Raw genomic sequence first — 23,494 nt, 5'->3', positions numbered from 1 at the left:
AGTCTGGCCTGGGGCTCGAACCCAGGACCAGTTGGTTGTAACTATGCGTTCAATACCAATGGGCTAGTGCTGGTAATTTGTTTGACTAGTATCGGCCAAACTTATTATATGTTGTTAGCCACGTCCTCTTTTCAGCGTGCGTAGCAGCCGACAGCGTGGTGAGCGTGCGTTGATTAAAACCAGTCGTTTCGGATTCTACTACTTTATTACGTGTCCACCCACCACGCCCTCTGCTCACTCGCCCACTCGTCGCTCGCACCGCCCACTCCACTTCCCCCTCTCTCCTATCGAAATCACCGCCGACAACCACCGCCACCGCCGTCGCCATGGAATGGCAGCTCGCCATCGAAGCTCTCGCCGGCAACAACAAGGAGATCCGGGCGCAGTACAGGGAGATCGCGCGCTGGTTCCCCAGTATGGCGATGCTCAGGAACCACGCCCGCGGCCTCGTGAAGGTGATGACGGCTGCTGAAAAGCAGCGCGCCTTCCACTCTGCCGGCCGCACCATCCCGGCGCCGACCATTCTGCTCTGGGCGATGCGCGAGGTGCAGCGCTCCCCCGACCCCAGGCAGCGCGCCAGATGGTGGATGTACCGCTCATCCACCACGCCACCGGCCGCCGCGGACGATGTCACCGAAGCCGTCCTCGCTGTCCCAGCCCCAATCAACAATGCCCTCTGGCGCAATCCATGGGTCCTTGGGCCCTCTGACGACTCTGAGGGCGAGTCTTCTGACGACGAGTCCACTGACGACGAGTCCAGTGACGAGCCCTCTGACGACTCTGACGACGAGGTGCATGAGGTAGTCGTCCTCTCCGACGACGAGCCTGAACTGCAGATGCTGGCTCCCGTCCTCGACGCCGTGGAGGGGGATAGGAACCGCCCAATCCACGTGGATGCGCTGCCAGAGGTGGACGATCTCCCAGACGGCGTCGTCGTGAAGCAAGAACAAGATGGCGGTGAGGATGATGTGCTGGAGCCGGCGCCGGGCAAGAAGAAGAGGGCGGCCGTGACTGCGGTGCGCCGCTCGCACCGCCTGAAGATGCTGAAGAAGGAGGAGTGAACTGCTGCACTAATATTCAGTTTCGTCAGTCCTGAACTTTCTTCAGTGCAGTAAGTTCCTAGGTTCAGTTTCGTCAGGCACTATCTACTAGTAGTTCATCTTTATGTCAGGCACTATCTAATAGTAGTTTCTATCTATGTCAGACTATGAATGGCAGTACTATCTATCTATGTCAGACTATCTATGTTAAGTTATTTGTCAGACTATCTAAGCTAATTGCTATATATGTTACTTGCTACTTCCAACTATGTCACTACTGTCAGTTATCACACATGATATAAGCAGAGTAAAACAACCTCATCATAGATAAAACATTCTTACTTACTTAACTTAGCATGAGTACTTAGCATAGTAGGTCTTAACATAATAGTCATTACATCATAGATAAAACCAAGTAGTTCTTAAACCATAGCAATACCTCCCTCCCTCATACCATTCTGAAAGCACATGAAACTTTCCCAAAATATACACCTAACATGCATGACATTCCAAGGCCAGCTACATATATAGGCCTACTAATTACTTAACCCACAAACCAACCACTTCACTCATTCATAATTGCCTTGATCCTCTCCAGCTTAGCTTTGCTGTCATGCCCAGCATTGAGCAGATCAGCAATAAGATACTCTAACTTCTTCTTCTCTTGCTTAAGTAGGTCCCTGTCCCCCTCCACTTCCTTCATGGCCTTCCTCATGTTCTGAATGATCTCTGCTTGGCTTTGAAGAATGCACCTTTGCTCCTTGGCAAGCTTCAGCTTTTCCATACTTAACTCAATCTTTGCCTGATTCTCAAGTTGTTTCTTCTTCTCAGCTAGTTCATTGATTGCCTGACTGGTATAGTCCATGTCATGAGACATCTTGCCATCTTGATAGTCAAATAGGTTGGATACATCTTCCACCAACTGGCTGTAGTTGTTTGACAGGAAATCAATTTCCTTCTGTAGCTTGGCCACCTCTTTCTCATGGGCTTGTTTGTCATTCACCCTGCCCAAGTTCTGCTCATGATACATGTCCCAAATCCTGGTTAGGCACCTTTGTAGAATCTCTGGCCAAGGACCATCCACCCACTCCACAACCCCACAGTTCACACCTTCATCCTACAGAAGCAATTATTTATAATTAAGCACAAAGCACTTAGTAACAAACTTAGTACAGAAACCAAAAGTCATAAAGTCATTTCATTTAACTGAAACCCTTTGTTTACATCAATATGCACCTGACTTAGCATCAGAGATAAATTCAGTTAACAGCTACATTTAGCAACAGAGATAAATTCAGTTAACACCTATATATGAAAGTAGATATAAATTCAGTTAACAGCTACATTTAGCAGTAGATATAAATTCATTTAACTCTGTTCTTTTTCAGTTAACACCTACTCTGTTCTTTTTCAGTTAACACCTACTCTGTTCTTTTTCAGTTAACAACTATATTCTCAGGTTCATAATACACTAAAGATATCTGCTTGTAGGTGTTATCAGGTTCAGTCATGTATTGAATTCAGTTAACTAAAGATCTACTTTCATATATAGATTCCACATGCTGCAGCACACATCTCTGCACCACATGCTGCACCACACATCTCACATCTCCAGCAGCAAAACACATCACACATCTCCAGCAGCAAAACAAGTTAGCGTTCAAGATTTAATACCTGCTGCACAGGACAACCCAGGAATCGCCTCCCAGTCAAAGCACCTTCAAAAGCCACCATCTTCTTCGGCCTCTGATGATGCATCATGCACGTCGGCTCAGATTCAGTGTAAGAACCACAGAAAGATGGTTCCACCACAGTGTCAGGGGTTTCCTGCAAAAGAAACTTCGAACCAATTTGGATGAACTAATCCTAACCCTAACTCTGTTCCACCATTATGCACTTACAAATAGCTGCTGATCCAATGAAACCATGTTGATGTCCTCGTCCGAGCTGTCCTCCTCATACCAGGATGGCATCCTCACCTTCGACCGGCAGCAATGGCCGCGGCGGCGACGGCGATAGGCTGACCTAGGTCAGAGGACCAGGGAGAGGGAGAGGGAGAGGATGGAGTGAGGACGAGTGAGAGCGAGCGAGGAGGAGGAGAATGAGCGGCTGAGCTCGCTCTCACTTATTGGCCCACCGACAGGCGCCGTTCCGACAGCGGACGGGCCGTTAACGGCCGTCAACGCGCGCCGGCCGTCCGTTCGCCAGCGTGGCGACTGATTCGCGGGCCCAACCGGTCAGAAACGGGGTTAGCGCGGGCGAAGCGAGCGATTTCCCGAGTTGGTAGTTTTTTGCCACGGTTTAGTCCAAATTTGGTAGTTTTTCGCACAAAAACGTAGAGTGATAGTTTCCTGTCACGTTTCCGGCAAATGTGGTAGTTTTTGGTTAAATACTCTTGCTAACTAAATGCTTGTTTTCAAGGATATATATCTCGTGAGCTCAGCTTATAGTGAAAAGAAAATGGTGGCTGGCCGTTGACCCGCAACTTGTTTGGAAACTAGCTAGTGAAAACTTGGGTGGTTGACTTGACTTGCACCTGCTTGGCATGCAGTCCGGTGACACGGTAACACCTCCTAGATGAGATGTCACACATGGCTCTTGTCTGGCATCCAATGTGTCCTTCGGAATGAATAACACGTACTCCCTCCGTAAACTAATATAAGAGCATTTAGATCACTATTTTAGTTATCTAAACGCTCTTATATTAGTTTACAGAGGGAGTACTGTATAAGTTGTTTCTTTAAGGTGGTGGTGGAGGAGGAGGAGGCGGCGGGAAGCACAATGGCCCTGCTACGCCCTTCGGCACTGGTGGTGGAGGCGACACAAAGCGCAATGGCCATGCTACGCTTGTGCGCTGGCGGTGTTGTGGGCACTGGCTACACTCTGCTCTTCTGCGCTGGTGGCGATGAGCACAATGGTTGTATTCCGCTCTTGTGTGCTGGCTGCGCCTGCTCCAACACACCAGACATCTAATTTACCCAACAGAGTTTGCTTCGTCAGCGCCACAGCTAGCCGAGAGGGTTGGATGCAGCAGCTCAATACGCCCCGGCATGCAGCTTGTCAAGTGCTGCTGGCCGAGACTCACTCCTGCATAGCGGAGACGGCAGTCCGGAAGAGGCATACTACCAAGGTGGTTGATTGGGGGGGATTCATTAACTGGCAATTGGTGTCTTGGGGCAAGCTGATGAGTGATGAACCTCCTCCAGAGGCCATATGATAGGTGTAACTCCACTCTTTTGTCATTTGCTCCAGCTTAATTTTAGTCTGGTTGCCCTGTGAAAAATGTCCAAAGCTGCATGATATGATGACATTGAGCTCAGTGGCACAAGCTATGTTCGAGGAAGACGATGCCATCATCATCAGCAAACAAGGAGGCACGCGCGCACTAGGGAATGTAATGTGCAAATTGCCGATGCTCGAGAGTGCCCCATGTTTGCTGCAAGACATAAGGCAGGAACAAGTATGAATGATCAGTATATATGTTGCAGAGAAGGTATCAACTGGAATTTACTAGTAACATAGCAAACTCAAAATTATGATTTCCTTGATATATATAGCTAGTACATGGAACTAGCACATGCCATTTCATACCCATAACCAACACATACAAACAATTTTCGCAAACACAATTCAGACAAAAGGCTCATCTCATAAGAAAATTTTGCTTGCAAAACAGTTCTTATTATCCCCGAATTACAACAAAGTAAAAAGGCCCTCTCTATCTCTGACACTTCTGCTTCACCGCCATTGATAAAAGAAATTGCAAGATTGTGACTGCTGAGACAAGAGAGGAGGGAGTTTCTCTTGTGCCCGCTAGACCAGCGTCCACAACACTCTCCAGTAGCCTTGGTTTGTGAATCCTCCTAAGATGTAAAAGAATAGTTCAGTGTTAAGTAAGGGATTCAAGTATTTATATGAATAAACCGTAAAAGGCTATAGATAAAAAAGATAGACAGGCTTAGCATCCACACAAGCAATGGAAATGAAATAACATCTGTTACACCAACGACGTCTCATTATCATAGTGGTTAGCATCAAAAGTACTAGTGTATAGACAACACTTAAGTGAAGACAACTTTCTGTTAAAGTTATAATATAAGTCATGTACCCCTTTGTATTTATCCCGTTGTATGAGGGGTTTCCTGCATATGTTCCACACCTATACATGTATATATATATCGGCCTATGGCCTCATGGGAATACAAGTTGCTTTCCTAACATGGTATTAGAGCCTTAGGTTTTTTTTCGCACGCGCAACTCGTGCTTCCGATCCAATCTCCGAGCGGTCGTTGTCCTCCGAGCGGCGCTGCTCTTTCCTCATCGAGCGCCCAGGCCGGCTGCTTCCGTCCTCGAGTTCGCCGGCCAACTCTGTGCTGCTCGATCCGGTCGGCCCGTCCGCTGGTCTCCGCCTCCAGCCCGAGCACTCCCATCCAATCCTCCTCCTGCTGCTGCTTGTTAAGGATTTCGTATTTATGCTAATCAGGCTGTCTGATTCTTACGTCCACTGGTTCTTACTGCCCGCAGAGATCTGTCTTTCCGTCCCTGCTTCTGAGGTGCGCTCCCCGGTCGAAGGACTCCGCTGCCGGCCCGTCCCGATCGAAGTCGCCCCGCCCGCCCGTCAGATCGGCTCCGCCAGCGCCTCCCGCTGCTGGCTCGTCCCGATCCAGTCGCCAGCGCCCTCCCGAAGCTGCCTTGATCTCCCGATTGCCCCGATCTCCCGCTCGCCGCTGCTCCCGCCCCAAGCCAGCGCCTGATCCCGATCTGGTCGCTCTCGTCGGATCCAAAAAAAAATGTCTGCTGCATCGGGCTATGTTGCTGTCCCTCGCTGTCCGGTGATCTTTGATGGTACTAACTACACCGAGTTCACTGGCTTTATGCGCATTCACATGCGTGGCATCCGTCTCTGGGGTGTTCTTTCTGGCGAGGTCTGCTGTCCGCCACGTCCAGTTCCTCCGGTGGCCCCTACTCCGCCAACTCCATCGGTTCTTCCTACGGATGCTAATCAGGTCGCCAAGGATGCGGCTAAGCTTGTTGATGAGGCTGCTGATCGTGCTTATGATGAGAGGGTTTTGGCTTATGAGGAGGCTCTTCAGACGTATCATGGTGCTCTGTCTGTTTACACCCAGTGGCTTGATGATGATGCTCGTGCTGCAGCTGTTCTCACTACTAGTGTTTTGCCTCAGTTTGCTTCTGAATTTCTGGGTCTTCCTACTGTCTTTGAGATGTGGACCCGTCTTCGTGAGCGCTATCAGCCCTCTGGTGATGCCTTATACCTCTCTGTGATCCGTCAGGAGCATGCTCTTCAGCAGGGTGACTCTACTGTTGATGACTTCTATGCACAGAGTTCTGCTATCTGGTGCCAGCTTGATTCTCTCCGTAGTGCTGGGTGTCGTACCTGCCCCTGTTGCCAGGCTGTCCATGCCAATTTGGAGTTTCATCGCGTCTATAAGTTCCTGTCTCGGCTCCGTAAGGAGTTTGAGCCCCGGCGTGCTCAGTTGTTTGCTCGTGGCCGTATTTCTCTCATGGAGGCGCTTTCTGAGATTCGTGCTGAGGAGACTCGCTTACGTGGTGCTGGTTTGCTGGAGGTTCCCTCTGTGCTTGCTACTCGTGCTCCTACGCCACTTGCTCCATCGACCACTTCTCGCTCGAGTGCTCCGCCGCTCTTGCCCACTCCTTCTGGAGGCTCAGGTCGCCCCCATCCACATTGCGCCTATTGCAACAATGATGGTCATCTTGAGTCTCAGTGCTACACGAAGAAGAAACACCTGCGCAAGGCTCGATCATCATCTTCAGGGACTTCGTCATCTACCTCGACAGCTTCAGCCATTGCTTTGACTGAGCAGGATATTCTGAGACTTAAGCGTCTGCTCGCGGCTTCAGGTTCTTCCTCGACGGGTACTGCCGGTTCTGTGACTGATGCTTCCCGCACTGAGCAATCACCCTCTACACAGTCAGGTACATCCCCATGGGTTCTGGACTCTGGAGCTTCTTTTCATATGTCTTCTCATTCCTCCACTTTGTCCTCTCTTCGATCACTGGATTCTCCTATTCATGTCTTCACTGCTGATGGTACTCCACTTTCTGTTACTAGTAGAGGCAATCTTACTACTCATTCTTATTCTGTTCCTGATGTTGCTCATGTTCCTCGACTTACCATGAATTTGTTTTCTGCTGGTCAACTTACGGATTCTGGTTGTCGCGTCATCCTCGACGTTGATTCTTGTTCTGTCCAGGATCGTCACACGCACACTCTGGTTGGGGCTGGCCCTCGCCGCCGTGATTCTCAGGGTCTTTGGGAGTTGGACTGGCTTCATGTTCCTTCTGCTGCCACCACCATCGCCAGTTCTTCCGCTTCTGTTGTCTCCGTCACTGGTTCCTTCCAGCAGTGGCATCATCGACTTGGTCATCTGTGTGGTTCTCGGTTGTCTTCTTTAGTTCGTCGAGGCCTTCTGGGGTCTGTCTCAGGAGATGTCTCTTTAGAGTGTCAGGGTTGTCGTCTTGGCAAGCAGATTCAGTTACCATATTCACATAGTGAGTCAGTGTCTAAGCGTCCTTTCGATTTAGTACATTCTGATGTATGGGGTCCGGCCCCTTTCGCTTCGAAAGGTGGTCATAAATACTATATTATTTTCATAGATGATTTCTCTCGTTACACCTGGCTTTATTTCATGACTTCTCGTTCTGAGGTGTTGTCTATTTATAAGCGTTTTGCTGCCATGGTTCATACTCAGTTCTCTTCACCCATTCGTGTTTTTCGTGCTGACTCCGCTGGCGAGTATATCTCTAAGATGTTGCGTGGTGTTCTTGCTGAGCACGGGACTCTCTCTCAATTCTCTTGTCCTGGTGCTCATGCTCAGAATGGTGTGGCTGAGCGAAAGCATCGACATCTTCTTGAGACGGCTCGTGCATTGATGATTGCTGCCTCTCTCCCGCCTCATTTTTGGGCTGAGGCCGTCTCCACATCCACCTATCTTATCAATATACAGCCTTCCGCTGCTCTACAGGGTGGTGTTCCTTTCGAGCAACTTTTTGATCGTTCTCCCGATTATTCGATGCTTCGCTTGTTTGGTTGTGTTTGCTATGTTCTTCTTGCCCCTCGCGAACGCACCAAACTGACCGCTCAGTCTGTTGAGTGTGTCTTCTTAGGCTACAGTGATGAGCATAAGGGCTATCGTTGTTGGGATCCTATTGGTCGTCGGATGCGTATCTCTCGAGATGTGACTTTTGAAGAGTCTCGTCCCTTCTACCCACGCCCATCTTCCTCGACTTTTTCAGTGTAGGATATCTCTTTCCTCACTTTTCCTGACTCACCTATCACCCCCGCCGACACTGTACCTCTCCGTTCCACTTCCTCTCCTTCTCCACATCTAGTTGATTTGCAACCTCCATCCTCCCCGGTCTCCTCGCCTAGCATGTCACCGGGTTCTCCACCTTCATCTCCGGTGACTTCCTCCCCGGTCTCCTCTCCCAGTCTGTCACCGGATTCTACATCTTCATCTCCGGTGACTTCTTCGTCGCCACCCCCTAATTCTACCTTGCCGATTCCTCCTTCTATTATTCCATCTCTTCCTCAGCATTACACTCTCGTCCACGACCAGTCGATGCCTCTGTGGATGGGTCGTCATCTTCCTCTCAGCCTACTTATGGCTTGCGTTCTCGTCCTCGTCCGCCTGTTGATCGCTTTGGATTTCCCACCGCTAGTGCTGCTGTTCTTGAGCCGACTTCTTACCGTCGGGCTGTTGTTCATCCTGAATGGCAGTTTGCGATGGCTGAGGAGATTGCTGCTCTTGAACGCACTGGTACCTGGGATCTTGTTTCTCTTCCTCCCGGAGTCTGTCCGATCACTTGTAAGTGGGTCTACAAGGTTAAGACTCGCTCCGATGGTTCTCTTGAGCGTCACAAAGCTCGTCTTGTGGCTCGTGGTTTTCAGCAGGAGCATGGTCGTGATTATGACGAGACTTTTGCTCCTGTGGCTCATATGACCACTGTTCGTACACTTCTTGCCGTTGCCTCTGCACGCCACTGGTCTATATCTCAGCTTGATGTTAAGAATGCCTTTCTTAATGGTGAACTGCGTGAGGAGGTGTACATGCAGCCACCACCTGGGTATTCTGTTCCTGATGGCATGGTATGTCGTCTTCGTCGCTCTCTCTATGGCCTTAAGCAAGCCCCCCGCGCCTGGTTTGAGCGCTTTGCCTCTGTGATCACCGCTGCTGGTTTTTTAGCAAGTGCTCATGATCCAGCATTGTTTATTCACCTTTCTCCTCGTGGTCGGACTCTTCTTCTTCTTTATGTTGATGGCATGATCATCACAGGGGATGACCCCGAGTATATTGCCTTTGTAAAGGCCCGTCTTAGTGAGCAGTTTCTTATGTCTGATCTTGGACCCCTTCGCTACTTTCTTGGGATTGAAGTCTCTTCTACCTCTGATGGCTTTTTTATATCCCAGGAAAAGTATATCCAGGATCTTCTTGCTCGTGCTGCTCTTACTGACGAGCGCGTTGTTGAGACTCCTATGGAGCTCAATGTTCACCTCCGTGCTACTGATGGTGATCCTCTCCCTGACCCGACGCGTTATCGTCATCTTGTTGGCAGTCTTGTCTATCTAGCTGTCACTCGTCCGGACATCTCTTATCCGGTTCATATTCTGAGTCAGTTTGTCTCTGCCCCACCTCGGTTCACTATAGTCATCTCCTTCGTGTTCTTCGATATCTTCGAGGCACGATCTCTCACCGTCTATTCTTTCCTCGCTCCAGTTCTTTACAGCTCCAGGCCTATTCGGATGCTACGTGGGCTAGTGATCCTTCCGATCGCCGTTCACTTTCTGCTTACTGTGTTTTTCTTGGTGGTTCTCTCATTGCCTGGAAGACGAAGAAACAGCTTGCAGTTTCCCGTTCGAGTGCCGAGGCTGAGTTGCGAGCAATGGCTCTTTTGACGGCAGAGGTGACTTGGTTACGGTGGTTACTTCAGGATTTTGGTGTTTCTGTCACTACACCGACTCTGCTTTTATCTGACAGTACAGGTGCTATCAGCATTGCACGCGATCCTGTGAAGCATGAGCTCACCAAGCATATTGGTGTTGATGCTTTCTATGTGCGCACTGCTGTGCAGGATCAGGTTATTGCTCTTCAGTATGTGCCTTCCGAGTTACAGTTGGCGGATTTCCTGACGAAGGCTCAGACTAGAGCACAACATGGCTTTTATCTCTCTAAACTCAGTGTTGTTCATCCACCATGAGTTTGAGGGGGGGTGTTAGAGTTATAATATAAGTCATGTACCCCTTTGTATTTATCCCGTTGTATGAGGGGTTTCCTGCATATGTTCCACACCTGTACATGTATATATATATATATATATATATATATATATATATATATATATATCGGCCTATGGCCTCATGGGAATACAAGTTGCTTTCCTAACACTTTCCAGCCTCAAATAATAGCAATGCAGCAGCTAATTTCCTTGTGCTATCATATTATCTGCGCTAATGACAAACAACAGGGAGCACAACCTACTAAATACTGCATCCTCATTCCTCATACTAAGTTACACAAATCAGACATGAGTATGCATGCCTACTGTATCAAGACCTAGAATCAAGCCATTGTTGTATAACAAATAGTAAATGAATTGAAAGCAGTTGTTGAAAATTGCCCAATGTGGAATGAATGGCAGTTTATCACAACTATATGTTTGAAGAAACTTTACCAGGATCTTCAAGCACGGGTTTGCCTGTTGCACACCAAAGAAGAAGGCCACGCCATGAGGTAGGGATGAGCACGGCTTGCACGTGCATCATCAAGTAGATTGTTAAGCTCTGCTGTTTCCAGACATAGGGATAGGAGGGACTCTGCTTGCGCACCATACTTAATAGACAGGTACACAAAGCCATCGATAACCACCTCAACCTGAACTCTCGCATCATCCTCTGTTGAAGACTTGGTGGCATCAACAAATTTACTCAGTGGAAAAGTATCTTCAAGCATCCATTTCTCAACACCGTCATCATCTGCTCTCCAAACCCAAACAATAAGCATTCCTTTCTTTGCACCAGAGTCATCTGCGCCAACCATACAGAGCTTCCCATCCTTGGTGTGACCAAACCTAGATTGCATATAGTATCTCTCTCTCACTAACGGCGGCAAATCCACTCTACAGAATTGTAGTGTCGTGGTGTTGAAAGCGACTACAGAGGCTCGAGTTGTCTGTTTCCAATAAATGAATCCTTTCATTGGCATACCAGGATAAAAATGGCGAATGTCATCATCATCCTCAGGTTGTGGCGGCGGCGGGGTCTCGACCCATGGCAAAACCTGCCACTTCCTAGTGGTTGTTGAGAAGACAGCGATGTATGCCTCCACATGTGGTAACTGTGGGCGATGGTGTTGGACACAGACCATACGAAACACCCCCTGGTCCTCTTCCGAGAAGATAATGTGGAACTCAAGGAAGGAGGAGCGGGAGATCTCAATGGGCGGCCAGGGGATGAGATCAAGTGTTAGCGTCAGGGGGTTGTAGGCAACGATCTGAGCAGTGATCTGATTGATGAGTACAAGGTAGGGTCCATAGAAGCTCTCTAGATCCCACTCGAGAGAGGAACCGATGTCTTCCGAGAGGCGGGTGAGCGAGAGATCGGAGCCACGAACGGCGGCGGACATGTCGGGGTCAGAGCAGTTGCGGAGGGGGGCAAAGTGAGGGACGATGGTGTAGATAGATTGAATGAAGAAGCCAAGGAGTTCGGGCGGGTGGAGCGCTTGAAAGCAGCGGCGGAAGGCGGGGGACGAACAGATAGCTTGGAGGAAGGTGCGGCAGGCGAGGGCCACTCTGACGAGGCTCGGGAGGGATGGGAGGCGGAGGAAGATCTCGCAAAGGAGGTCATCACCAAGAGCGGTAATGGTGGTGAGAGTCGGTGGCAGGTGTTTCATCAGATATGGTGTCCCTAGTTCGGAAGTCATGGCTGTCGAGTTCGGGCTCGAACAACGACGATGCATTTTAGTTTTTAGAATGAAACAGCATAGACAAGGGAGGGGGGAAAGGAAGAAGTTGTTTTGTTTGGCACCAACAGTTTGATTTACAAGGGAATGGTATCAATAGTTATCGAATATTAATATGGATGCGAATCATATTGATATTGTGCCGATCACGAATATGGAAAGGATAAATATTGAATACGGTACAGTAATAAATATTTCATTAGACATTGCGTAGAAAAGAACAACATAAATAATGTTTGCACAATATGGAGACAACTGGAAAACTGCTAAGTTAGGATATCATTTACAATTATTTATTTCATTCTATTATAAGCATGCCATGCTTAAACCGATATTGACCTCTCACATATGAGCCCCAATGTCAATGTAATTATGTTGGATACACGTTGAGTGAAGCCAGTTCACAATATGTTGTGCGGAAAGATAAGCAGATGGCAGCTATCCAAGAACTATCTAAGATACTATCCAGTCAAATATCGGTCAGTGCCAAATACCATATCTATATATGCAACCAAAAATCAGAATCTGAATAGAAATCATATTATAGTAACTGATTTTCTTGCCACAGAATGTCTGAAGGCTATAGCTTGTATTGTCGGTTGGGAGATATCCATACCATACCAGTTTTGCCCCTGTCGCTAGGTCGTTTCATCCCAATCGCACCTACACAAAGGTCATCTTGAACCTCACCCTTACTGTGACACAGTTGAACAAGGTAAGGGTTAGGAGGTGGAAGGGCCAACGATGTCGGAGGAAAGACTGATACTCCCTTAAACTTAGAAGGATGACTCAACCTGAAGTGGACCCATGGTGGCAGCGGAGCGGTTGAGGCAAAGCACAGTCGGCCGCACAAGTGCGAGAAGATTAGTGGCGACAGTGTTCGCAACGCCACTGTCCGGGACATTAGAGTAGGAGCCAGCGATGGTTGTGGTGTGCTTGAGCCTCATACGCCCATCCACCTGTTGCCTCATGATTCACCCCCCGCAAAAAAAAAGGTGAAGAGCGGCAATGGTTGTCTACAGGAAAGTAAAAGAGAGAGAGAGAGAGAGAGAGGGAGAGCAGAGAAACAACTATCAGATTGGATGTCTACAGGGTGGTTGTATCCCAACTCCACGGATCAAAAAGCCATGGCTGGAACTTTGACGCCTTCTGTGTACCATGAAAACAGAATGTATATTTTCAGTGCAAAGCAATATTTTTGTCGATAGCACCCGTGCTGACTTCCTCAATCTTAATTTTCCACAACTCTGGTCGCAGTGCGCGTTCTGTCAGTGTGCTGTGACTCGTGTTTTTAAAGAAAAGAAAAAAGTCAAAGCAGAAGGAAAATCTGGGAGAAAAATATGTGACGCAAGAAATCAAGGGGGCACAGGCCACAAATCTAAGGGCTCTCGCCAGCGGCAGTTCTACGCCCATGTACGGAGGGCGTTGCATGCTCTCCAGCGCCATGGCCATCCTCATTCAGAGCCAAAGTCCTCACAGGTTCCATCAGCATATTAATGATATCCTAATCATGTAAGGGTTGCGGCTGAGGCGATCATGGCACAGAGGATTTCAGTTGCAGAGCATGTACCTCAGCAGTCAGCAGCAATGGTGACCGGAGAGCTCCCGCGTACAATTTGGGCTCACCCACATATTCAAGGAGAATCACACCTCGTCGCGAAGCAGCAATCGACCATAGATCCCCTTTTTCTTCAGGAGTCACATACCTCCTTTTAGAAATAATAGCAAAAAATGTTTGTTTAGTCAAACATCATATGTGAGCTAAGAAAATATTTGCTGCTGAAGTTTGAGTGCATCTAGAAAGAAAACAGTGTCTGCAAAAGAGGCCTCAAGGTGAACACAAAATTGGCCACATGCGAACACTGGAATAGCTTCTTATCTCCTTTTTTTTCTGTGACTGGGAACACTAGAATAGCTGATGGTCCACCAAGAAGAAAAATGGAGAAAGAAACTATGAACTGGAAATCAAAGGCTCGAAGCAATGAAGAGCAGATCCCGAAGCAGCTAGAGAGCAAGAAAAATACTGCAGTAGAAGAATGTATGGTCGGTGAATCCTGGAATCAAAGAGAGCAAGATAACTACATGTTGGGCCAACGAAAACTGTGATAAATGACTAGACGTTTTCTTACTCACTTTCATGTATCTCCACATCAACAGGTCAACAGCATGAAAAATAAAGAGAGAAGTCCATATTACAACCCTGAACTACCACCAAAGTCTAAGATACAACCCTGAACTCCAAAGCCGTCTAAAAATCAACCCCGAACTCTGAAAACCGGACAAAAACCAACCCTGGCATGGTTTTGACTCTGTTTTGACTGGTTTTGACCATTGACTGCCTAGTCAGCAGTCCAGTCAGCAATCCCAGTCAGCCTAGTCAGATAAATAAAAAAGATCATCTCTCCCAGCCAGTCACTTGTGGGACCCACAAAAAATAAAAATAAAAATCTCTCCTCAACCCAGCCCTGGGCAGAGGAGGGCAGCAGTGGAGACCAATGCACGGACGCTGGTGGAGCTCCGGCAAGGTGGCAGCGCAAGGCGGCGGCCGGAGGTGCTCTTGCGCGTGTGCTCTTGCAACTGAGTTCCTTAATGGAAAAGTGAGTTGAGTCAAATGATAAAAATACTGGATTGATAAGAATATAAATAGTGGACCCATGATAGACAACTACTCAAGATAAGAATAAAAGGGCCTGAAACTCAATCCACAGCAAGATAGCGTAAATTCCATGGCTTGCCCTCTTGCTAAACAGGAAACTAAAACATGACCTTTTCACAGCATCAAAAACTAAAGTACCAACGCATTTGTATAAAAGCTCATCTCGAGAACCAGATCGATGTCCCCCTCCCCCGAGCGCTCCCCCTCCCCCGAGCGCCCCTCCCCAACCCCGACCACCGCAGCCCCAAGCACGCCGGTGGACCTGTCCGGCCACCGTCGTCCAACGCAAGGGGACATCAGCCCACGCTGCCTCTCTTTCAGCCCCAGCTCCACCCCTTCACCCGCTGGATCTGACGCAAACCCCAAAAGAGCCACCTATAGGGAGGCACTTCTACCCTCGGCCATTAATGGGGAACCCAGGTCTGCTACCGCCAGCCCGGTCGCCTTGACTGCTGGCTCGGGCAATCTTCAAGCGCCCCTTCCGGGCTCCTTCAGCGCCGCAGCACCCCCTGCCGTCCAAGCTGCGGAGGTTAATGCCTCGGTGTCCGCTTCGGGGTCCTTTCAAGCACCGCATGCGGGCGGCCGCAGAGCCGCGTCCCCCTCTCTCGTGCAAGCCGGCAGGCCTTCCGCTGCGCCTGCCCCTGCCGAGGGACCTTGGCGGTGCAGAGGAAGAAAGGCTGGTGGCGTAAGGAGAGGAAAGCTCAACAGCACGCGCGCCAGAACAGCACTAATGGCGGCAGGCGGCGCCAGCAGCGTCATCATGACTCCGCTGCCCCTGCTCCCCCCGCGGTCCGCCACCGGAGCTGAAAGCTCTTCTTAAGGAGAAGGCGGCAGGCAAGTGCTTCAAGTGCTTTGCTCGAGACCACCGCATCGGTGATTGTCGGGATCCTCCCACCTGCCTCCTCTGTGGCCGCTCCGGTCACAAAGCCCGTGGGTGCCTCAAGTTCCAGTTCGACTTTCCGCCTCTCCAGCTGCCTCCGCGTCCTCCTGCTCACCGTCGCCTCCTTTTTCCTGCCGACCATCCTATCTCGCGCCGTCAGCCTACCGCCTCTCGCCTCAGATTCCCACCAGATCATCCCAACTCCCTGCGACTTCCAGCCAGAGAGCGCCTCTCCTTCCCTCCGCTGCTTGCCAATCCGCCTCCGCCTCCCCTTCCAGCTTCGCTTTCCCTCGTTGCTCCGGCCCAGCCTGACCGCCCCAGCATGGAGTTTGCGTACTCGCGTGGTGAGCCGCAAAACCGGCCTTCCATGGTGACGGGCTGTGTCCGTTTCTCGCCGGCCATGATCTCGGCCGAACGTGCGAACGAGCAGCACGGCGCTATCCTGATCACGGTGGGCACGCGCCCGGCTCTCACCGTGGGGCAGGTGTCCCATGCCATCGGTGCTCGCTTCGACCTGGTACGGGACCAGGACTTCCATGTCACGCTGTTCTCCAATGGGGGAGACTTCTTCGTCTCCTTCAACGACTGCGCGGTCCGCAACCAGGCCGTCTAGATGGCGGAGGAGCTGCTGGTCGGGTACGCAGCTCTGCGTTTCCGCCCATGGACCCGTCTGGCCGGCGCCACGCTGCACTCCATGCCTTACCGCGTGCGCGTGTGCATCGAGGGCATCCCCAAGCAATCCCGCCAGCCGGAGACCGCGGAGCCCCTCTTCAACAACTCGTGCTTCATCGAATCAGTCGACAACAACCCCATCACCGACAGCGAGAAGGCATGCCTGTGCCTTTGGGTCAACTGCGCCGACCCCGACACCCTAGCGCGCCGGGGCGCCGTCATCATCGAGGAGCGCGTCCGGCCTTCGTCGCCCTTGATGGACTTCCCCGAGCTGGGGATTTCGGAGCCCCCTACCGTGCGCGAGGGGCCAGCCACCGCGCTCTCCTACCCCGTCCTCATCCACATCGACACCATCATCAACTTCACGGTCGGCGGCTCGGGTGGCAGCTACAGCGGCAGCGATCATTCAGGCCAAAGCGGTATTCCATCCTCTGATTCGGATGGGTACGGCTCCCGCCGCCGGCGGCTCTCCTGGCACTACGGTTTCGAAGACGGCGTCCTCCCCACCATTCGCGTCTCCGCCCACCGCCGACTCGGGCCACAGCGGCGCGACTGCTCGCCCAATGGCCGTGGTCCTGGTGGCAGCAGTGGCAGCCAGCGCGGCCCAGCCTGCCATGGGGGGCCACCCCGCAGGCGTTCGTACGCCAATGGCTCCAACAGCGGCTTCCTCGGCGAGGCTACGGGAGCTTGGAGGCGTCGTGACGCCGTCATCCTCACAGCCGCGCAGGGCGTGGCTGCCCTAACGGAGACGACCGTCAGCGACCCCACGGGCGAGCAGGTTGCGAAGCCTGGTGCCCTGCAGGAGCAACCTGCCCTGCTGCAGCGACTGCCTTCCTTATCTTCGCCCAGGCTCGCTGGCTCGCATGACGATGTCAACGACGCCAACATCCACAACGAGCCTCCCGTCCCGGCGACTTTTGCTGTTGCCCCTCCCAGTTCGGGCAGCTCGGTGCTGTCCCCTGCTGCATGCATGGCACCCTGTGCACCCGTGCTCCTTGACGCAGGCGTGGTTGACCAGGGCCACCTAGCGCGGCCCGGTGGATCACGGCTCCCTCTCCCTTGCTCAACTAGCCTACTGGAAGACGCTGGTCAGTCGTCCGGGCCACCCTTCCAAGCCCAGCCACTTACCGCTGTGGTGCAAGAGCCGGCCACTCAGGCCCAGGCCCACGCCCAGCAGCCGCTACAACCCTCCGAGGAAAGGGTCAACGACTTCATCGACCTCATCGCCGCCCCGGCTCCAACCGCCCTGCTCCCCACCCCAACGCCGGCACCAACTGCTTCCCAGAGGCCCCCGGCCACCCCCTCCGCCACCCAGCTCCGCAAAAGCTCAAGGCTGGCAAAGATGCAATCCTCCGCGCTCGGCACCATCGAGCGCGCTAGGGCTGTACTCAGGAAGAAATGGGGGATCAGCGAAGAGGAAGACGACGCTCCTGAGGAGGTGCTGTTGCAGCGATTCGTCGACATGTTCAAGGACCCGCTGGCACCGGCCGAGATTGAGGCTGTCAGAGCACTCATGGGGTCTTTCAAGCTCTCCAAGGCTGCTCCACCGCCCCCCAGGCCTGCCCCTGCTTTCCGTCGGCCAAGGGGTCGAAGGGGCCAGGCCTGATCCCCTGCTGCCTGCTCAGATGTGCATCATCTCAGTATGATCGACCACATCGCCATGTCGCGGATCGCCAACGCTCAGTCCGCGAGTGTATCCCCTCCTTACTGTCTTCAGCTTCGGTTTCAGTTTCGCCTGTGTGCAACCTTTCTTGTTCTGTGTTCGTCCTGCTGTTGTAGTCCTTCTAAGCAGCGTTTGCCTGTTCTGTTCCTTCGAGCTAGTATCAGTGTCTATGGATAATTGCAACTGCACTGTGTTCAACTGGAATGTGAGAGGATTAAATAATCCGGCTAGGAGGAAGGTAGTTCATGATCTAGTACTACAGAACAGAGCTTCAATAGTCTGTCTGCAAGAGACAAAGTTGGCACTGATTGATCGCCAGATTGTCACGGAAACCTTGGGCGCAGCGTTCTGTGATAACTTCGGATTTTTGCCAGCCAAAGGAACTCGAGGAGGCTTACTTCTTGCCGTCTCTCAGGATTTCTTCATGATTGACAGCCACATTTTCTCTGAAAATGCTATCACTGCAAACATTGTCATGCGAGCAAACGGCTCCAAATGGAGTCTCTCTACGGTCTATGGACCGCAATCTGATCAGGAGAAGTTTCTTTTTATCAATGAGCTCAAGAGCATCAAGCCTTCTACTCTTCCCTGTTGGCTTGTGATTGGCGATTTCAACCTGTTGTATCGGGCATCAGACAAGAGCAACTCCAATATCAACCGACGCCTGCTGAACTCCTTCCGAGCTGTCGTAAACTCACTGGAGCTGTCTGAATTGCGCCTTCATGGCTGGCGTTTCACCTGGACCAGCAGCTGCCAGCAACAAACTAGAACAAAGATCGACCACGCTTTCTGCTCAGCTGACTGGAATATCATGTTCCCTCAGTGCCATCTATCTGTTGTCACTTCGTCCGTGTCTGATCATTGTGCCTTTGTTCTAACCGGGCAAGTTCGGCATCAAAGATATCGAGGTTTCAGATTTGAGCAATACTGGTTGCGCCTCCATGGATTCCAGGATCTTGTCGCCAACTGCTGGGCGAAGCCAGTAAACAATAGCGATGCCATGCGTGTCCTGCACATTAAGTTATCAAGGTTAGGGAAAGCTCTGCGCCTTTGGAGCAGGACAAGAGTTGGGAACATCAAGCTACTAACTGAGATCGCTAATCAGGTGATCTACGGTCTGGACTATGCTCAAGATCTCAGGGACCTCACCCTGGCTGAAATTCAGCTGAGACAGCACCTCCGGCACAAGGTTCTAGGTTTGGCTGCGGTGAATCGCATCCGCATAAGGCAACGATCAAGATTGGTCTGGCTCAAGCACGGAGATGCCAACTCCAAGCTGTTCCATATCAGGGCAAATGGGAGAATACGGAAAAATTTCATCCCGGTTTTGGAATCTGAGGGACAAACCTTCTCTTTACAAGAAGACAAGCAGCGACTTCTCCTGCAGCACTTCAAGAACTCCTTTGGCTCGGTTACTCCAACTGGCTGCTCCCTTAATTGGAATGCCCTCAGCATTCCAACGTTCGATCTCTCTGAGCTGGATACACCCTTCACCGAAGACGAGATCAATGCTGCTGTTATGGCATTGCCGACGGATAAGGCTCCTGGACCGGACGGATTCACCGTTGATTTCTTCAAAAAGTGTTGGGCCACGATCAAGGGGGACCTTATGAGGGCCATTCACCAATTTTATGGGCTCAAGGCGAATCGACTACACCTGCTTAACTCAGCACACATCACCCTCCTGCCAAAATCTGAATCCGCTTCCAAGGTGAAGGATTTCCGGCCTATAAGTCTCATGCACTCTGTTTCTAAAATCATCTGTAAGGCCCTGGCCATCAGACTTTCCCCACACCTACAAGAAATCATTCCCCACTCGCAGAGTGCTTTCATTAAAAAGAGGAACATCTAAGACAATTTCCTATATGTTCGCAACTCCATCACCTCTTTTCACTGCAATCGCAGCCCAGCCTTATTCCTCAAACTTGACATTGCCGGCGCTTTTGACTCGGTTTCATGGAGTTTTCTGCTGGATCTCCTCCAACACCTAGGTTTTGGTCACCGTTGGAGAGACATGGTATCACTTTTATGGAGTTCAGCATCTTCCAAAATTCTTGTTAATGGTCAGCTTGGGGACAGATTCATCCACCGTCAGGCCCTTCGCCAGGGCGACCCTTTATCTCCTATGCTCTTCACTATAGCAATAGCCCCGCTGCATTGGATCTTCCAAAAAGCTTCCGATTTGGGCCTGCTTACCCCCCTTGATCTGCCTCCCTCCAAACTTCGAGTCAGCCTGTACGCCGATGATGCTGCCCTTTTCATTCACCCTTCACCTCTAGATGTCCTGTTGGTCAAATTGATCCTCACTTGCTTCGGCAAAGCCTCGGGTCTGCATGCTAACACCAACAAGTGTGCGTTCTACCCTATCCGCTGTGAGCACCTTCATGTTCCTACACTGCTGCAATCCTTCCCAGTAGTTATCAAGTCCTTTCCTTGTGTCTACTTGGGCCTGCCGCTCCATTACCGTGCTATTTCCAAAGCTGACCTTCAACCACTCCTTGATAAAATAGCCGCTAAGCTTCAGAGATGGAGAGGCAAACTCTTATCGTATGCTGCTCGGCTCACTCTCATTGATTCGGTCCTTTCGGCCATTCCCATATATCTTCTCTCCATCTTCAAAGTTGGACGATGGGACATTAAGCATATCGATAAGATGAGAAGGAACTTTCTTTGGAAAGCTGACCTGGATGCCAGCCGTGCCACCTGCCTAGTCAGTTGGAGGAAAGTTTGTCGCCCCAAACTTTTGGGGGGGGCTGGGCATCATTGATCTGCACTCCTTTGGGCGGGCTCTGCGACTGCGATGGCTGTGGCTTCAATGGACCGACAGGAAGCGGCCCTGGATTGGCTCCAATATCCCCTGTGATTCCATGGATGCTGCTCTGTTCAACGCTTCCACGGTCATCTCCATCGGCAATGGCGAAACTGCCAGCTTCTGGTCCTCTTGCTGGCTTCAGGGTCAAGCCCCAAAAGAGTTAGCTCCGGATCTGTTCGAGCTTAGCCGCAAGAAATCCATCACAGTTGCTGCAGGAATTGCTTATGACAAATGGATGACTGGGTTTCAGCGTATCTCTTCGGAGGCTCAACTACGTCAGTTCGTCGATCTTTGGCTGCGTATTCGTGACATGCATCTGTCTAATGAAGAGGATTCTATTACCTGGCGGTGGACTCCAGATTCTGTGTACTCAGCAAAATCGGCTTACCTGCAACAGTTCGTTGGCACGTACACATCAATCAACCTCAAGAAGATTTGGTCTGCCAAAGTGGAGCCTAAATGCAAATTTTTCATGTGGTTGTGGCTGAACGAGAGGACCCTCACAAACGACAACCTGCACAAGCGCGGACTGCCAAACAACGGCGCATGTAACCTTTGCGACCAAGACATCGAGTCCCCCGCCCACCTCCTTCTGCACTGCATCTTCGCGCGCAAGGTTTGGTTCCTAATCGCTGATTGGATTGCCCAGCCTGCGCTTATAATACCTGTGGCATCTGGCGACTCTCCATCGACATGGTGGCATGACACGGTTTGCGGCCTGCCTCCTCACCATCTCGCTGTGGCAATCTACGGTTGCTGGAACATATGGAAGGAACGGAACCGAAGGGTCTTCGATAATGCAACCTGCAACGCTGACCAGGTGTTCTGCCTTCTCAAGCAGGAGGTGGCTATTGCTAATGCCCGCATCACCTGGAGCGTCTTTGGCGAAAACGAGCCAGAACCCGAGCCAGATTAGGTTTTTTATTTTCATGATTAATCTTGTGGCCTGGGGGAGCCCCAATCCCCAACTCTGTAACTGAATCTTAATTGCTCCTCTCCTGAAATGCAATAGCAGTACACCTGCTTTTTCCCTCAATAAAAGCTCATCTCATGAGAAAAAGTACACATGATCACTCCAAACAGGCTAGTTCTCAACCGGCAAAGGTTTGGCCATAGACAAGATATCAACAACTTCCACTCATGCATTTCCCGTCAACTATCTTTCTTCCTTTTTCCTAAAGCTAACGAAGTCGACACTTATTCTCAATATAAGATCGCACAAGGTTGTCAGTTATGCATCATATGTAGTGATTTTGCTTGCCAGAGTTGTTATCATCCTCAATACAAAGTAAAAAGACCTCTACCTCCATGACTATTGCTTCATCGTCGTCAATCAAATTTGTGTGATTGCGGCGCTGTGACAAGAGCAGAGGGAGTTTCTTCTGTGCCCAAAGAACCAGCATCTTCTACACTGCATCCAGTAATCTTGGTTTGTCAATCCTCCTAAGGCACAAAAGGATATTTGAGCGTAAGTAAAGGATTCAAGTTTTTGACAAACAAACCGTGCAATGCTATAGATTATAGATTCCAACGAGACAAGTTTAGCATCCACAAGAGTAAATGAAAATGAAATAAGATTCGTTACACCAATGTCATCTTATATGATGTGCCCAAATGGCAAATGATAGGGAGCATGACAAGCACTCTATATCCTTGTGCTACCATAAAATCTGCTTTGTTGCAATATTATTATATGTTCTGTAAATTTTTTTTCAACTTTTATAAATTTATTGCATTTTTAATCAACGAGCTGTGAAGTTTAGATATCATTGAAGTGCATAAACAAATTGAATGGTGCGCTACATTATTTTTGGCATAGTTAATTCAATTTCACCATTCAAAGAAAATTAATTACCAAGGGAGATGTCTCTCCATGAAAAATTACCTTTTTACCAAGGGACATGTCTTTACATAAAGAGACATCATTCTTTCACCAATTGATGTATCTTTCAATCAACGGACATTGGTCATCTCTCTGCTGCCTCGATCCTCAATTCTACACTGGTAAAAACCGTACTCATCTTATGTTTAGAAACGGAGGTACTCTTTCCGTTTCTTTTTACTCCGCATATAAGATTTGTTTAAAGTCAAACTGCACAAAGTTTGATCAAATTTATATTAAAAAATATGAACATCTACAATACTAAAACTATATAGTATGAACATACGTTTCATGGTGCATCTGATAATATTAATTTCATATTATGAATGTTTATATATTTATATATAAAATTAGTTAAACTCTATAAAGCTTGACTTTGACCAAATTTTATATACGGGCTAAAAAGAAACGAAGGGAGTAGTAGTAACAATCTACTCAATCAATTTTTCTCTCACCTCTCGGTGGAAGTACACAGGCCTGAACCAGCGGCAAATTTATTTTGGTAACGCTATTCAGCTGATGTTCCTTAGCAGGAGATAACAAATCAAACATTTTTTATGACAACTTATATTGTTGTGAGGATGAAATATTTTAGTTCGCAAGTACAGCAAATACTAACAAAAAAATGAACCTAGACGGATTTGTCATGTTTGGTAACTAAATTCATCATCTTCAATCAACATAAATTGCCATGCAAACCGTTTGCAATTGTCATCCTCCCCAACGAATGTTTGCTGGCTAAGCCGGTCCTTTTATTTTGATATCAGACGACTGCAGCGGCACAATATCTAGTCTAACCGTACAAAAATGCTAGACATATAAACAAATACATAAGTTTACAAACTCTTTTCATCTACTGACCAATCACAAACTTGTTTTCCCTGGTTTTTAG

At 49.7% G+C, this 23,494-nt stretch overlaps 1 protein-coding gene and 1 long non-coding RNA gene across 2 annotated transcripts; both read right to left on the bottom strand.

The window, feature by feature from the left end:
- Positions 1–4,588: 4,588 nt before the first annotated feature.
- LOC123107610 (uncharacterized) lies at positions 4,589–22,275 on the bottom strand. Its single transcript, XR_006451700.1, has 3 exons — positions 22,025–22,275; positions 13,608–13,746; positions 4,589–4,903 (listed from the first exon to the last, which is right to left on the bottom strand). It is a non-coding gene; the product is annotated as an uncharacterized lncRNA (long non-coding RNA).
- LOC123107608 (uncharacterized) lies at positions 10,711–13,076 on the bottom strand. The gene is made up of 2 exons (XM_044529579.1): positions 12,832–13,076; positions 10,711–12,732 (listed from the first exon to the last, which is right to left on the bottom strand). Exon 2 carries the CDS (start codon positions 12,032–12,034, stop codon positions 10,760–10,762), a length of 1,275 nt encoding a protein of 424 aa, XP_044385514.1. The 5' UTR covers positions 12,035–12,732; positions 12,832–13,076; the 3' UTR covers positions 10,711–10,759.
- Positions 22,276–23,494: the final 1,219 nt, after the last annotated feature.

This window comes from Triticum aestivum, chromosome 5A, assembly GCF_018294505.1.
Source record: "Triticum aestivum cultivar Chinese Spring chromosome 5A, IWGSC CS RefSeq v2.1, whole genome shotgun sequence".
Lineage (NCBI taxonomy): Eukaryota > Viridiplantae > Streptophyta > Magnoliopsida > Poales > Poaceae > Triticum > Triticum aestivum.
Note: the sequence above shows the minus strand (reverse complement) of the source record. Positions and strands in the feature narration are given on the sequence as shown.

Coding starts and splice junctions, on each gene's coding strand:
- LOC123107608 (XM_044529579.1), bottom strand. CDS start 12,034: ATGCATCGTCGTTGTTCGAGCCCGAACTCGACAGCCATGACTTCCGAA.